This window comes from Mauremys reevesii, linkage group 6 (genome assembly GCF_016161935.1).
Source record: "Mauremys reevesii isolate NIE-2019 linkage group 6, ASM1616193v1, whole genome shotgun sequence".
In the NCBI taxonomy this organism is placed as follows: Eukaryota; Metazoa; Chordata; order Testudines; family Geoemydidae; genus Mauremys; species Mauremys reevesii.
The window spans coordinates 79,263,363-79,280,045 of NC_052628.1; the positions used below are offsets into that span (position 1 = coordinate 79,263,363).

Here is a 16,683-nt window from a genome sequence, read left to right on the forward strand (position 1 = left end):
GATAAAGTCTGCTTCCAGTTACACTCTTGCAATCCCACTATTTTTAGTGAGGTTCCATGCGTGTACAGCAAAATTTAGTCCTTAGTATTGTATAGAATTTCCAAAGTTGGAAAATACACCAAAGTTTGCAGAAATACAAAATGCAAATTTGACTACAGTTATAAATCAAAAACAAGTAGGCTTTTCTCCCAGTCATTCACACAGTAAACCTCTTCCACTACTACTATGAAATTCTTATTCCCTAAATAAGCAGGATTTACCAATATGAAGCAGATAATACTCCACTTATAATGTATTAAGGTTAATGCGGCTATCAATTTGAAGTACACCTTGGTTTTAGAATTAACATAAGATGGTTATTTAAAAAAAAACTACATAAGCTGAATTGAACTCAAAACAGTATTTTTTGGGGGAAAAAACAACAAACCAATAGATTTTGATTTCCACAAATGCAGTCTTGTCTATATAAATTCATTGAAAACAAAAGCAAAGACACTGCTACCTCGATATAATGCTGTCCTCGGGAGCCAAAATCTTACCGCATTATAGTTGAAACCGCGTTATATCGCACTTGCTTTGATCCACCAGAGTGCGCAGCCCTGCCCCCCTGGAGTGCTGCTTTACCGTGTTATATCCAAATTCATGTTATATCAGCTCACATTATATCGGGGTAGAGGTGTATGTTGTTTGGCAAGTATGTTATGAGAGTTGATTAGCCTTATGTGACTGATTATTTCTTAGAGAAAGCCATTTAGGGCTAAACAGGGACAAAGAGCACACATTTAAATGTTTGAAGTAGTATTGTGTTGTCCTAACAATTACGCACTTACAGTTGATATGGCACTTTGACTCCCCTTTTCAGTCACATAAAACAGTCTCAGAACTTACTTTTGAGGTTGAAGGTTTAGACCTTTTCAAATAATTAATTTTGAGTTATCTTATTATTTAAAAAGAGTCTGTCAGCTGTATTTCCCCCAAAGGTTTCTTTTTAAAAGGATCGTTTGCTTTCAGACAACTAAAAAAGCAGCTTTGTTTTAAAACATCAAACTCGGCCTACATGTACATATTCCTATTTCAGGTATGAGACAAATTTTAGGATTGAAATTCCAAAGTTCCAAGATTTTTAAAATTGCATATTAAATCGGTTATTTTCCTTAATCTGACAATGTTCTCTTTCCATATGGGATCAAAAACTTTTGGGAACTTTCTAGTTATCCTGCAACAAATGAATACATCTTCTAAAGCGTTTAGAGTTTTTGTGTAGGGTGAGTGCTGTTCATCACACTTTTCCTGTAACAGTCACTCCTTAACTTTTGACCCGATGCCTGTGCAGCAGTTTGTAAGGCTTTAGAACTAATAATAACTAACTCACATGATAGTACTGCAGACATAAAAATGCATCCTAAGATGAATATTTTGTAGAAGTTGGAGGATGGCAGTACCAGTCTAAATAAGCTGGCACTCATAAAAATTTAAAAACTAATTAGGTTTGGGCCTAGAACTTACATGTCTAGTGCATGGTAACTACTATATAAATATATGAATATAACAATACTTGGATAGATGACCGTTGCTGAAATCTGGATGCTCTAGACTTGTTGCTTCTCTGTATTGGTAGTGACTGATCTCAAATCCTAAACTCATCTCCTGGTCTAAATCCTTGATCAAGGTTTTGGGAAGATGCTCAAGGTGAAGGAATCATCTCCAAGGTGGTAGAACCAGTGGCTGAAGAAGTTTACTTAAGGTCCCCTTATATGATGGGAAGGAAATGTTCCTACCCTGCCCAACTCTTCGGTGGAGTACTGCTACATATGGGGATGATGAGCAGGGCTTCATGCTCGGTATGGTACATGTACCTCTTGTACAGCCTTCCAACACCCTGTCTCCCCTTTCTGCTCTGGTTTCATTGCAAAGGAGACCTCAGTGTGGCAGAAGAGAGGACTGGATTTTGACATCTTGTCTGGTGGCCTAGTGATAACGTTACAGGAGACCCTACTGCTCTGTTAGTCATTGACGCTCCAGAGGATGAACTATAAACACAAGTAGCTTCTCTGAAACCATCAATTGTGATCTTCACTCTCATGAGCTAAGAAATATTGGGACTACTGGAGGCTTGTCTTGTGAACACAGCAATGGCTATTCCATCTTCTTCCTGCATTGGTTATCTATCTCCATATATTCCACACAACTTTATTTCTGGGTGCCTTTTCCAAGACAAGCTGGGGCCATTTAATCAGAAATATCTGAATAGATTTTTTTTGTTCACTGGGAATAAATTTATTTTTTCAGGCTGACATGAAAACAATTTTTTGGAAGTTTTCGGCAAGTCAAAAAAGTTAAAAAAAATCATTTTGAGTCAAACTAAACATTTTGTTTGATCTAAAATGAACTTCATTTTGGATCAAATGAGTTTTTTTCCTTTTTAATTTTTTTTTAAATAACATGAAAAGTCATTTAAAAATTGAAAAGTCAAAGTATTTAATTTTGAAAATGTCAAAACAAAACATTTAGCAAAATGGACACAAATTCATTAAGTGTTTTTGGCTGGGTTCTGCCTATAGTTTCAGTTGAAAAGTTTTTCCCACTCTACCCCTAATCAGCCTAGCTCAGGCAATAGCCAAGTCTAAGAAGCAAAGGATGATATCTCTGACTGTAGAGTCATGTTTAGGGCAGTCATTGATGCATGTATTTGGGAAGAATTCCGTTCAGATATGTATATTGACTGTGAATGTTTTTTGTGGAATAGCGGGCACTAGATAAAGGTCTCTCCAGAGCTCTCTTGTAGCACATTAAATCTCCTGCTCTGAGCACCTCCGCTTTGTTTTATAGGTCACCATTGGTATTTATGCTAAATTGAGTCCTGCATTCTATGTAGCTTTCTCTCTTTCAAAGTAGAGGCTAGTGTTGTTATTTAAAGATATGGGCCAAAGAAAAATGTGCTTGCAGGTTTAAAATAGGAGTATCATGGAAAGAAAAATGTCAGCTTCTTCTACAGCTCAATTGGCTGCCCAGCTATTTTCAGACCCAAACCTCCCTGTTCTACTTCATGATTAAATACATCTCTCACACAAAAGATATCACTCCTTTTGGTAACTTCCTCATTGCTGGTTTTTGTATCTAGAGAATTCAAGACCAGAGTGAGGAGTGGGAAAGTGACAGCAACCGAGAAGGGCTACTGGCATGGGGGGCATGATTCTGCACAGGGGTAAAGGTGGATCAGAATAGCAAGTGGGGGAGAAGAAGAAGGTTGAGGGGATGACTAGTAACATGGGGCCAGATTAGGAGTAAAAAAAGACCAGGGACTAAGGGAAGCAGCAGTAACAGGGTAGGGTAGGAAGAAGGGTGCCAGGACAAAGATAGGCAGGTGATAGGGGCTTGTTGGAGCAGGACAGGGAGAGGAAGGCAGAACTATATGGAATAAGGAGTATGAGAGAAGGTGGAGAAGCAGAGGCAAATCTGCTTAGGTGAGGAGACCCTGTTGGCTCTCTAGCTAGTGAGGAAGGAGGAAGGACTTGGTCTGTATGCTGGTTGGCAGGCAGGAAGAATCCGGTCTGTGGGAGGAGGGGAGTGGATTTGGCTGCCATAGTTAAAAAAGAAGAGGCAGGTAAGGGGAGGAGCTCTTTGCTATCCAGCTTTGTAAAATTAAAGGGATATAATGCTCCAGGATTTCTGAAAACTCTGATCTTAGAACAGACCTAGCATGCTATGAAAATGGTATATTGGAATCAAGTAGATAGTTAACTGCAGATTCTACATGGTCTACATCAGTGTTTGCAATTGTTATTTATTCTTCTGAGTATGCATTTCTATCTGTGCAGTTTGAATTACTTTTTAATTAAACTCTGTATATAAGAACTGCTGCATAAGTGGTCAGCTGAACAGTTTAAGAGTTACTGTTTCTCCACAAGGATGCCCATGTGGAATTCAGCTATGGTAAGTAAACCTTTTGAGCTCTGTAGATAATAGGATTCCATGTAATTTTCTATTTTTCCCTTTATATTAAAAAGCAGAGAAATAACATAAAAGGAACTCTGTTAATGCAATGCCAATGTTCAGATGTTAATTACAGAAAAGTCTATAAATTATATATTACTGAGAATATATTCTTACGACAATAATTTTAGAAAAGGAACTAACATGGTATGCACATAACACTTCTCATTGAACCCTTTGTTCTCCCCAACATTCCTTGCTGTTTTACCATATGTCTAAGAAAGGGCTCAAAACTGTTTCAAATGAGGTCAATAGCAAAATTTCTATTCACTTCCATGGCAGAAGACTCAGGTCTATATCTGTAAGTCCCTTGAAGTTTTAGTGTTTTGAGCCCCAGTCCTGAAAACACTAAGAATGTGTATAATTCTACTCATGTGAACAGGCCTTTTAAATTCAATGGGACTATTCATATGAGTAAAAACACACTTTTAAGTGTTTGCAGGACTGGGTCATTAGTATGTAAAGAATCATGAACAACTATGGAGATATAAATAATGTTAAATTATAATGATACAACTAGAATTAGAGCTGCACTGCAATTTCACTGATGAAGCGGAGAGAAGAGTTTGGCCTGTGTTCTTTCATTACATGATCACACAACATTGGTCAATTTAACCTATTATTCAGCTAATAGAATAAAAAAATAGAACTAAATTTTTTCTATAAACTAACACTTTATAGAGCTTCAAGTGATTACCTTTCCTTTATACACTTGCAAGCATATAGGTAGTATTTTCTGTTCTTGCATAAGCTGAATTTTAACATTCTGCCTCCATTAAGGTTGTGGAAATAAGATGATTTGTGTACCGCTGACATGTTTAAACTTCACATTTGAATATAATTTTAGTTACACATATGTTGTATGGAGCCAAACCTCAAGACCAAGATTTTCAAAAATAGTTAATGGTTTTGGGTGCATATGTCAAAGAGGCCTGATTTTCAGAAAGCACTGGCCTCCTACCCTCTGAAAATCAGGCCATATTAAGGTGTCTTCAGTTGGCACCCGAACATTCAAGCATCCAAAATTATTTTTGAAATCTTGGCCCAAATCCAGATATTGTATGATGATATAGCAGATTGGGACAGTATTCTCACAAAAATCTCTCTCGCTCTCATGAAAGTATTTCCTGGGGTTATTTCTCTGTGGAAAACGCCACTTGAACAATTTACCATTATAGTAAGAGGTAGATGTGTTTTGTGATGAAGGGAATGGATGGCAGACTACAGTCATTAGCTTGAGCAACCATACCATCAGCACAAAAGCTAGGGAAAATCTGGGCTGGTAGAGCAGGGAAGCAGCACTTTTGAGAGCCAGGAATTTTTCTTCTTTAAAAACCACTGGGTGAAGTTCTGGCTCCACTGAAGTCAATAGCAAAACTCCCACTGATTTCAATGGGGCCAGGATTTCACCCAAAGCTTGTGATCAAAGTGAAGACATACAGGTTTAAAAAGTGTTTATTTTGTTTTTTTAAAAATTACTACATGGATCTCCCTTGACCCTGCAAGGCTCCAATAATGGCTGTGGTGCAGTCACCCCTCTAACTGGGTTGTGCGAGCTGGTCCGTGACTTGGCCCTTAGTGTGTGACAAAGTCAAAGTTGTCCCTGAGGCCAGTGAGAGTATTCACGCAGCCTGTGTACATGCATGCATGCAGGCAGCACTGCTATTGTCACATTTTGTGCTTTGCTTGGCAAAGGTATTACATTATTTTAAATATTACATTTTTTCTCTGGCACCACTGCCTTTCATGTTCTGTTGCTACTGATCAAACACTAAAAGGCTGAACATAGGGTACTGTGCTGTTGTTTACCTAAATGCTATCACCAGCCCGCACTTCACCACAGGCTCATGTATTGTGTCTATGTGACATTTAGTTTTTAACTGATTGTCACTCATGGAGAGCCAGGACAGTCTACCCAACTACTGCCCATTTATCAGGCTCTGGCTGGTATGGGCCCCTGTAGGCCTAAAACAGTCTTAGTTCGGGTACATCGGCTCTCTCATTCTATCCCAGGAAAAAAAGTTTCTCTAGAGTGCAACAATTTCAGACTCTTCCTGTATTGTTTTTCTGTATCTGATGTTTCCCTAACTGGAATCCTAAATCTGAGTCTAAAACATTTATAGGTGTTACAGGTACAAGATTCACATTTTAGATATTTTTTAAAACTAGTGGCAGATAGGTGCCATTTGTGCCTCTGAAAGTATCCCTGTATTTTCCTAATATTTAACAAGTGATATGATTGCATATGTTTGGTGATCATGTAATTAAAGACTCTTTTGCAGTCCATATGGGCAAGCAGGGCAGTTCTGTTTGGTGTGAACCCCAATTCTGAATTTCTTGTGCTTTGTAGAATTAAAATTTCAAGTTTGGGGCCAAATCGTGTCCCCTGCAGCAGTGATGCGAAAAAAGGAATAAAGTCTAGATAATCTTTTACTGCCTCTTCATCTTTTGCAGAAGCAGCAGGGCAGAATATTTCCAGACAGCCCAGCGCATGGGCCTGGCTGTCATCTCTGTCTGCAAACCACATCCTAAAGGGTGCATGGTCTGTGGTCAAACAAGGGTGCTTCTAGCCTCCCAGTCAGCTATAGCCCAACACTGATTTCAGCGCATGTTGGATCAGGCCTTTAAAAACCTGAGGTCAGCAACAAATGTTAACTGTGGAAATAGTTTGTATTTATTCAGCAAAGTGATTCTGTTTTAGCCAGCAGATTCCTGAAACAGAAGATGCACTGTGCAGTATCTCAGCTCCCCCATGTTGTTATAGTTAGTGCAGGATATGGCCCATAATATTGCCATAGTGTAGCTTTTTGCATATGATAGATCATAATTTTTTAATCTTGTGCCTAAAATAAGCCCAAAGAATTACATGTTGCATATAACTCTGAGCAAAAACCGATTAAAGGAATAAGCTAGAATACTTCAAACCGGGGTAATGTACTTTTCCATGTACTGTCTATATACAGCAATCATAAGAAAATTAATTCACTACTGTAGTGGCATGCATTCATTAAAGTTCCTAAAATGCTAAGAAATACTAAGGATCTCACTTGCTTTTCTTAAACATAAGCATTGCTGCTACTGCTTACTCTTACCTTAGGATGGGTTCCGGGAAGCGGAGGTGGACGGGTGTCAAAAATAATGTTAGCTATAAGGGAATCAAACATAAGAATTACTTTGTAAGCATATAGATTGCTGCCATTCTTACCAAGAGTGGGGAATATAGTCGTGAAAAAAAACCAACAAAAAAAACAGGTGGATGGCCTCTTATCAAACTACAGATTTTACATACTATGGTTCCAGTAGGTTTTATTCATGACCAATTGACAAGATATTAACACAACAATCACCGGCTACACTGATTGATAAGTCATGTTCAACACCATGTTAGTTATCACAATGCTACAATATTGTATTCTTATGAGAACTAATTTTCAAGTGAAGAAAAAGCCATTTTTACGACCTGTTGAGATTTTCACCCCTTGTTGTTATATAAACCAGCCTTAGAACCTGGCCCAGAACTTCTTACTGCTTTCTGGACTAGATAGAATACTTGCCAGGCCTACTGGCCTTGAAAAGTTGCAGACAATACTTCACTGCCTGAGAAAGAGAAACCATTCCAAGAAGAATTAAAATATCTGAGGATAGCAAGGGACTAATTGCCATCAAGATTAGCAATCACTGGAGGCAAAAATATGGCTCTAATATAGAATCCCCCTATACCTTCTCACACTACCCAGAGCAATTCTTTAGAATAGTCTGCATGTTCCTATTCCTCTGATGAAGAAAATGCACACACCTCTTCTTATCTTTTGCAGGAACATTAGAGTTTTACAGTCATCTGAATCACTTACCATTTTCTGAGCCAAGTCGTGGACATGGAATTGTGAGGACCCTTTGCAGCCCATCTGGTTTGTATGAATAATGTTCAACTAACTACCAGGACAAAATAGAAGACAGAATGTCAGAAGGTAATATTGGGCAATAATACTGGCTGTGTGTTCTTGACAAGTCATTTCACCTTTCTGTGCCTCTGCTTCCCATCCTACTCTGTGTCTGTCATGCCCACACGCTTCAGGGCAGGCACTGCCTCTCACTGTATGCCTGTACAGTGCCTTGGCTGGGCCTGTAGACACTACTGTGATGTTAATAATAAGACATGTATTGTTATTAGAACTGGCCTTTGCATTTTTGGATGGCTTTACCTGTACACAGACTGTGGAATCACAGTCATTTTACTGTCTAATGTGGGGTGGGATGGGGTGGGGTATGCAGGCAGGATTTGCAGCTCTGTTCAGAGAACACACTGAGTCATTGTACAGCATCTACAGTACATATTCATTATGGGGGGAGGGGAAAAAGAGTGTGCGTGCGCGCGCGCACACACGCATTTATTTATTTTACACAGCTCTAGGATCACAGGCAAATCCTGCCTCCCACCAGTATCTGTCTGTGGTGGAAGAATTTCCTTTGCCCATACCGCTCTCCTCATCAACAGTAGAGAACACTAGTAAATCAGCATTTTTGTCAGCTTTGCATTAAGCAGGAAGGATATGCACAGTTAAGGGAAAGGCTAACAATTATTATATACAACTATAGACTTACATTATATACATACAGTTATAACAATTTGTGTTAATATAATTTTAAACAATAGGCGGCAGCAGAAATCTGCTACTGTTTCATTTCCTTTAGTGTTTTCAATTTACCCACATTTATTCCTTGCAGTGCCTCATCTTTATTACAGACTACAGTATAATCAGCAATCCATTCCATGATTACATAATCTGGGCCAGGATTTAGACGGTTTGGTAATGCTGGGCAGGCTGGATTTATCAGTTTGCCAGCTAGAGAGTCACAGAGCTAAAGAGGACTGTGTGTGCCTAGCATCCTAAACTATTCCCTTTGTGGTTACCACACCAGAGTTCTGTCTTTTGCTTGTCACAAGGGACATTACAGAAATGCCATAGAGCTATTATTTAATCTTGCTTTTACAAATGAAAATGCCTTTTCATTCAAGGAAATGTACAATTCTTTAAATAATAACTAGAGAAAATTTAAATTAAGCCAACATATTTAAAAAAAACTATCAAAAACTGTACCACTTACATAGCTTTCTATAATAAAAGATACTTCCCCCTTTCCCCCTAAAGGATGAAAATCACTAAAAATTAAGTTAGAATTATGTGGCCAATTAGCTAAAGATTGCGGATGCGTTGTAAAGTAAAACAGAAACTGCCTTATTTGGTGCTATAGAAACATAATGAGAGTTGTCCGACTGATTAATTTAACAGACCTGCCAGAGGGTGTCAAACTTTTTTCCATCTGGTATAGATAGCTTTCCTGTCTTGTCTCTGTCAATACGATAATGCAGTACTTTTCCTTCACTGAGCAGACAGAGAGCATAGGATCCATTGTTGTCCCTTTCCCTGATTCTGAAATGACAAGATAAATATCAAAGGTTATTCTCTACTAGTAGCAAGCATCTGTATTTTGGGGAAAAAAATCTTATTTTCTACAAGTTTTCCAAAAGGAAATAGGGCTAAATCTGCATCCCAGCTTTTGAGGCCTTCCCTTGAAAACCCTCATGTACTTTTAGTGTAAATTTTATAAAATGCAGTTTTCTGAAGTTTGTTTTATCATTTTCCTGGGGCGGAGGGAGGGAGGAGGAAGTTCCAACTTGTGGAGCTATTTTCTAGGGAGCAGCAGAATCCTGTGTTCTGCACAACATGCATACTATGGGCAGGTCTACACTAGAAGCGCTACATCGGCACAGCTGCACCGATGCAGCTGGTTGCTGTAGCGCTTCTGGTGAAGACGCTCTATGGCAACAGGAGAGTGCTTTCCTGTCAGTATAATTACTCCACCGCCGCAAGAGGTGGAAGCTATGTCAGCGGGTGGGTGTCTCCCACCGACTTAACACTGGTGTGGACAGCACTTAGGTTGTTGTAACTTGCCTTGCTCAGAGGGGGTGTGTGTCTTTTTCACACCTCTGAGCGTAATAAGTTAGATCAAATTAAGCAGTAGTGTAGACCTGCCCTCAGTGAGTCAAAGGCTCTGAATGCATGCACTTTTGTGCACTGCAAGGCTGAAGTCAGAGACAGGGCTCTTGTACATAACAGTTGTATTTACGTCTCTCTGGGAAGGTCTACACTACAGGGGAAAATCGATATAAGATGCGCAACTTCAGCTACGTGAATAACATAGCTGAAGTCGAAGTATCATATCGAATTACCTACCGTCCTCACGGCGCGGGATCGATGTCCGCAGCTCCCCATGTCGACTCCGCTACCGCCGTTCGGGTTGGTGGAGTTATGGAGTCGACAGGAGCGCATTCGGGGATCGATATATCGCGTTTAGATGAGACGCGATATATCGATCCCTGAGAAATCGACTGCTACCCGCCGATACGGTGGGTAGTGAAGACGTACTCTCTGGTACCTCAAATAAAGTGGACATCAACAGATAGGCAGATATAGTGAAAACTGATTGTTCACTCTTTTATCCTATATCCTAATACAAAGATGGGGGGGGATATCTGAAATTAATAGCAGGTTAAGATAAGCATAAATAAAAAGAGAAACATTGAATTAGCTTGTGGTGTTTACGACTATATGTAAGGATAAAATTATGTCATGGAGGTCATGGATTCCATGACTTTCTGAGACGTCTGTGACATTTTCCACTTCAGCCTCGGGATGGGGACCCCGGAGCTATGAGCCAGTGTGGCTGGCAGGAGTGCCCCAGAGCTGTCTGCTGCTGCGGGTGACGAGGGAGCCCCAGAGCTCTCAGCCGTTGCGGTGGTTGCTGGACCCCCTTCCACACAGCGGGGCTCGGGGTTCAGTTGTCACCCGCCCATCAAACCTCCCATTAATTTTTAATAAAAGTCACAGACGGGTCAGGAAGTTCTGTGAATTTTTGTTTATTGCCTGTGACCTGTCCGTGACTTTATTAAAAATAACCGTGACAAAATCTTAACCTTAACTCTAAGTCATGTTCAAGCAACGTAGCAGGATTTTACAAAGCAGTCTACTTGTATTAATTATGTTAACGTTTGTTAAGCAAATTAGATCTTATGCTTCAAGGTGCAAGGTCTGCAGTGGATACATAAAGCATTGCACTATTGGCTATGCACACAAGCAATTATTTTCTCTCTCTGAAGTACACCTCTACCCCAATATAATGCTGTCCTCAGGAGCCAAAAAAAAAATCTTACAGGTGAAAGATATTGATCTTGCTTTGATCCGCCGGAGTGCACAGCCCTGCCCCCCCAGAGCACTGCTTTACCGCATTATATCCGAATTCATATTATATCGGGTTGTGTTATATCGGGGTAGAGGTGTCTCTCTTTCTGGCTACTGCCCCAGACAGAGTAATCATCTTAATGGACCTGTGGCAAAAAGTCAAACCCTGGTTCTGTCCCCTTAAGTGTTTGGAATTCACATGCCATTCTTATTTATTTTATATAATATTAGATTATGAAGATGATCCATGTTCTCTCCCCATTATCTTCATTGGTAAGATAGGAAAATCAAAAAAGTTATATAGGAGACCATGGAATGTAGTGCAAGAAAAATGTGTACTATTCACATTCATCCAGGATACTGGCCAAACAGGAGGTCTGAAAACAATATATGAAGTACCTGCATTCAGTAGTACTGCTTTTAAAACTATACTATGTGTTGTAGTCACATTAGCCCAGTATGGGTTTGTTTCCCTTCAGTTGCTGACCCCAGGAAATGGTTTGAGCATGCTACTGCCTTTATGCTGTCACACTGGTCCTTTAGCAGAAAAAGTAGACTTTTGATTTTAGATCCAGAGGCCCCAGGTTCAAACACAGCTGGTAGGAGGCTGTCAACTGAATTGGTCTATATGTTTTCTGATGTAATGTCTTCCACTGGAAAATGCAGCTTCAACTACATTGAAACATTCTGAAGGGATGTGTCAATTTTGACTAAACTTTAGACTGAAACCTGCCTGGTTTCCTGTCAGCTCATCCACATGCCTTCCTGGGCTCCTTAGCAGCCCATTTGTCAGACTGCCAGGCTCCCTAGGATCCTTGGTTGGCCAGGCTGCCCGACTCAGGCAAGTGGCCCAACTCCCAGCGCAATTGCCTGTATGATGAGTCAGGCAGCCAAGAAAACAAGCCAAAAATTCCATTTTTGGTTCTTTCGCCTGTGAAAAATTTCAGTGTTTTGACCTTTTTCTCTGAATTAGAGACAAAGGGTTTTTTGGTTGTCCACCTCCCCACCCCCGAAATTCAAAATTTTTCATGGGCGGGAAAAATTGTTTCTCAGCCAGGTCTATATGTCAAACAGCTTTCAGAGTTTAAATTATATTGAAATGAGTTACCAGTATATACACAATGGTGGTTCACAGTATTAAAGAACTGAAAAACTGAATCATTGTTAAGGTTAAGATTTCATCATGGTTATTTTTAGTAAAAGTCATGGACAGGTTGTGGGTAATAAACAAAAATTCATAGAAGCCTGTGACCTGTCTGTGTCTTTTACTAAAAATAATGGGCTGATGGGGGGGGGGGGGAAGAGATGTTGACTGAAGCCCAAGCCTCAGTGGGGGTAGGATGGGTCCAGCAGCTTCCAAGGCCGCTGCAGCTAACAGCTCCGAGGCCCCACCATGACCCGTGGGAACTACAGGTCTCCCCAAATCCAATGGCAGCTAAGAGCGCCAGGTCCCCACCAGCTGACAGCCCCAGTCCCTCCATCCTGGGGCTGAAGCAGAAAATGTCAGAGGTCTCTGAAAGTCACAGAATCTGTGAGTTCTGTGACCTCCATGACATAATCTTATCCTTATTCACTGGCAAATAGTTTCTCAAGTAACGTAGAGGTAAATATATGGCATGAAACCCAGACATGGTACCGAGATGCTTTTGTTGGTGTTGTATTTATTAATACGCAATTAGGTCATGTTCCTGTAACTCCACTGGGCTTTGTAATGCTTTCCTCATTTCCTGGCTGCTGTGAAGGAGAGGGGTTTAATTCTCTTTCCCCTTCCTGGTTCCTGATGTGTGTGTTTGTTTCCCCTCTTCTCTTACATGTAAGATGGAAGGAGTCTCTCCTTTCCTCTCACCCACCATCTCTTGGCAGCTAGGAGTCCCAGTACCTTTCTCTCCTCCTCATGCCTGGACAGAAAATACCAAGTTTCCAGTGGCATCTATATGGATGAGTTTGTTCAGAACACTCTGAAATGCCTGAGCCACAGTTTTGTGATTCTGTCTTTTTAATCTCTGCCTGCATTTCATGTAGAAGCAGCGAAGTGTGAACCAGGAAGTGTGAACCAGGTCAGGATACTAAGTAAGAGGCACATGCCGGGCCCTGAAGAGCTGTATCCTACTTCAGAAAATTTTCCTTTTCATCTGTGATCCTTACAAAATTTACTATAATCGGAGTCTACTCTCTCGCTGATGTCTGGTCCTGAGAGGATGTATGAAGGTAACTCATTAACAGTAATAATCTCTGCACATGTAAAACGTCAGCCTCTGTAGAGCAGATCAATATATTGGATACACAATTGCTTTCCATGTTATTGAGAGATAACAGATTATATTTCCTAATATGGTGCAAGTTACTTTCTGAATGCTATGCAAAATTGCATATCTATTTTGGAGACAATGCCCTCCACTCTGAACATGTATTTCTAGTTCTTTTAATTATTAAGAGCAATACACAGGACAACAAACTGCAAGTCATTCTCCATTTTAGCAGAAACCTTGCTGCTCTTGACTGGTCAGTCAGCACAGGAAGTCAGCGTGCAAGTACCTGTATGTTAAGAAAAACCACAAACAATATGGTTCAGGTTTCTTTTAAAGTGATAGGCAAGCTATTTTGGTTTCAGAATAAAATATCTTATTCTATTTCCCCTTTCTGCAAGTCAGTGTTCCAATCATATTTATGTTCTGTACATTTAAATTTTAACCAACAAATATAACTTTGCATGCAATATGGCTGAATGAGCAGTTCAGAACAACCCATGAACAAGCTTAAACAAGTCTTATTTGAATTCAACGAATCAAATAAAAAAATTAGATCACACCCATTGTTACTACATCACATAGTATTGTGATCTGCGATGCTAGCACTATGATGCAATTAAGAGCCTGCACACTTTCAGATGGCCTTCAGACCTGTTGTCACATCTCAAAACTAAATGCTCGCTGCATTTGCAAGACAGTGGGAAGTGTTCTTAGAAGCTGGGTTTCACAATTTCATTTTGGTTTTGAAATGGTAACTTGTGAAACTAATCATGGTTTTCTAGGTTAAACTAATCCTAAGGCACTCTTGATAAGTATATACTGCTTAGCACTTAATGAAATTCACCACTTAATGTGTCTCCTTTGCCCATGGAATTTGAACAAACTTAAAAATTACAGTGAAACTAATGAAGAGAGAACTACCTAAATTGAAAATGAAAACATTTTCTGAAAGGCGCCATAAGTGAAATCCACAAGTTTTGCACAGCTCTCATTGTGGCAGGGTGATACTGGCAGGATGATACAGTTTCAGTGTTGCCATGTTGGATTTGGGGTTCACCTACATTATTTTGTATTCACAGAAGTTTTTGTTTAGTAATTCTGAGAACTGCAAAAACAAAGTAACTGATTAGACTGTGTGTTGTAACTGTGCTGTACAATGCACCACACCATTTATGAATCTTCAATAGATTTCCATGTAGAAGTTCAAAGGAAACAATAATAAATCCCTTGTCCAAATGGTTTTCTGTGGACATTGTATATTTTAAAACTTTTTTAAAAATCAAGATCTATTAAAGAAACCAGTACTAGAATACTACCTGCTCCTCCATCCCAACCCTTGCATACACCCACAGAAGTAAAATATAACAGTTAATGCCTGGAAACAAAACACTGCTCCTATTCCTACTGAAGTCAACTCTCATAGATAGCAATAATAGGTGGAACCACACTGGTGTCCAAATGTTTTGGTTCTTATATTAATTATATTTTAAACACCCAGGTTACACTGAATTCACAACCGAAAATTAAGTATTGAGTGGTGCAGTGAAAACAGAATGTATTCATTCCATTGGTTGGAATTCTTCCACTCAGTCTGTCCCTTGGGTTTCTTAGGTCCTTACAACTGTAATGTTAAGTGACAACTGATAGCTGTTTCAAGGATAAATGTAAATTCTGTAGGCTCATTTAAACATTTTCTTGGATAAAAATCTCAATGTTATCTCAGTACCTTTTGCTTCCAAACAAAGCCAAATTATCCCCTCTGTAAAAACAAACAATCCTTTTGAGGAAAAAAATGTTGTAAATATAATGTGGAAAATTCATGACATTCTACCATTGGGGAAGTTTGGAAGAAGTTAGTGGCAAAAGGCTTGGTTTTGGAATGCTGTGGAACTCAAGGATGCTTGAAGAATCACAGCCCTCCCCAACTGTGAATTGAACAGAGGCCTTCTCAAAATACTGGGGTGCTTGCTGGGTCTTTGCAGACCCCTAAAGAACAATCATGTGAAGCTATAATTTATAGAAAAAAAAATCATCACTAACACCAACTTCCAACCCTAGCAATCCATTTACATTTTTGAAGGCTATATTTAGCACTAAAAGGGGCTGGTAATTTTTTTGGGGGGGAGGAAAGTCCCTCCTCCCCAGTTAAATATTGGTGGGGACAAGCCCTCCCTACTTTCCATTGGGTCTAACACCCATGGAAGTGTAGCCAAAAAAGGGCTGCCAGTAAGTCTGGTGGAAAGTGAGAAGAGAGGAGGAAACACATAGTGTAGTTACTCATCCCCTTTTCATGCTCATGTGTATGTGTGTCGTACCCCTAGGCCACAGAACAGAGATGGCTATCTGGCCCACAGTCAACAACTAACATGATCCTGTAATACCTTTATCAGTGGAATAGTTGGATAGAATTTTCCAGTTCCTTAATTAAAGTATTATAGATATTTTTATGTTCATGATAGCCTATGTCAGCAGTTCCGAGTCCTATTTATAGATACAGAGCTAATAAAAATAATGCAGATGTGCATTACGCAATTCAGCACCATGTAGTTTGGTCAGGCAGTATTTAAAAAGAAAAGCAGACTTCTGAGACTAGATTCCCGCTGCATCAATTGTTCCAGTACATGAGAAAAGCATTTAGTGTCATCAGGTGTGATATCACATCAAATAATGCGGGACAGGAGGCCATTAGTCCCTTTAATGGACTAGACTAGCTTTGCTCGGCCTTGGCAAGCTCAACAGGTACTGTAGGCATCCTTGTGATATTAAAATTATGTTTTGGTTCCTTCTCGGTACTTCTGCATGCGTGTTCAAGTTATATACAAACTATATGTGGCTGTGAACCTTCTGATAACATGTACATGATCGTATGTAATTACAAGTAATTAGAGAAGCTGTATGTGTTTGTATCTAATGCTGAATTTAAAGTTTATAAATGTGTTAGAAACTATATATCTCATTTCAAACTACAAGATTTGAAGCTAAAGGTAATAATTGGAGATATACCAATCTCCTAGAACTGGAAAGGACCTTGAAAGGTCATTGAGTCCAGCCCCCTGCCTTCACTAGCAGGACCAATTTTTTTTTGCCCCAGATCCAGCAGGCCATTGCTCAAACCACTGAGCTATCCCTCCCCCAAGCTGTACGGCTAAATTTCTAAATCTAGCCTTTATGTCTTGCAGGAATTCATCTTCTAAACACAT

General features: G+C 39.7%; 1 protein-coding gene across 3 annotated transcripts in view; it reads right to left on the reverse strand.

The window, feature by feature from the left end:
• SYK (spleen associated tyrosine kinase) overlaps positions 1 to 16,683 on the reverse strand; it is a 94,248-nt gene that overhangs the window by 19,733 nt on the left and 57,832 nt on the right. For all 3 annotated transcript variants that reach the window (XM_039544787.1, XM_039544788.1, XM_039544786.1), the window contains exons 4-6: positions 9,287 to 9,425; positions 7,845 to 7,926; positions 7,086 to 7,138 (exon numbers count right to left, since the gene is read on the reverse strand). In XM_039544787.1, the coding sequence (XP_039400721.1) occupies positions 7,086 to 7,138; positions 7,845 to 7,926; positions 9,287 to 9,425 (274 nt within the window). The remainder of the gene's footprint in view (positions 1 to 7,085; positions 7,139 to 7,844; positions 7,927 to 9,286; positions 9,426 to 16,683) is intronic.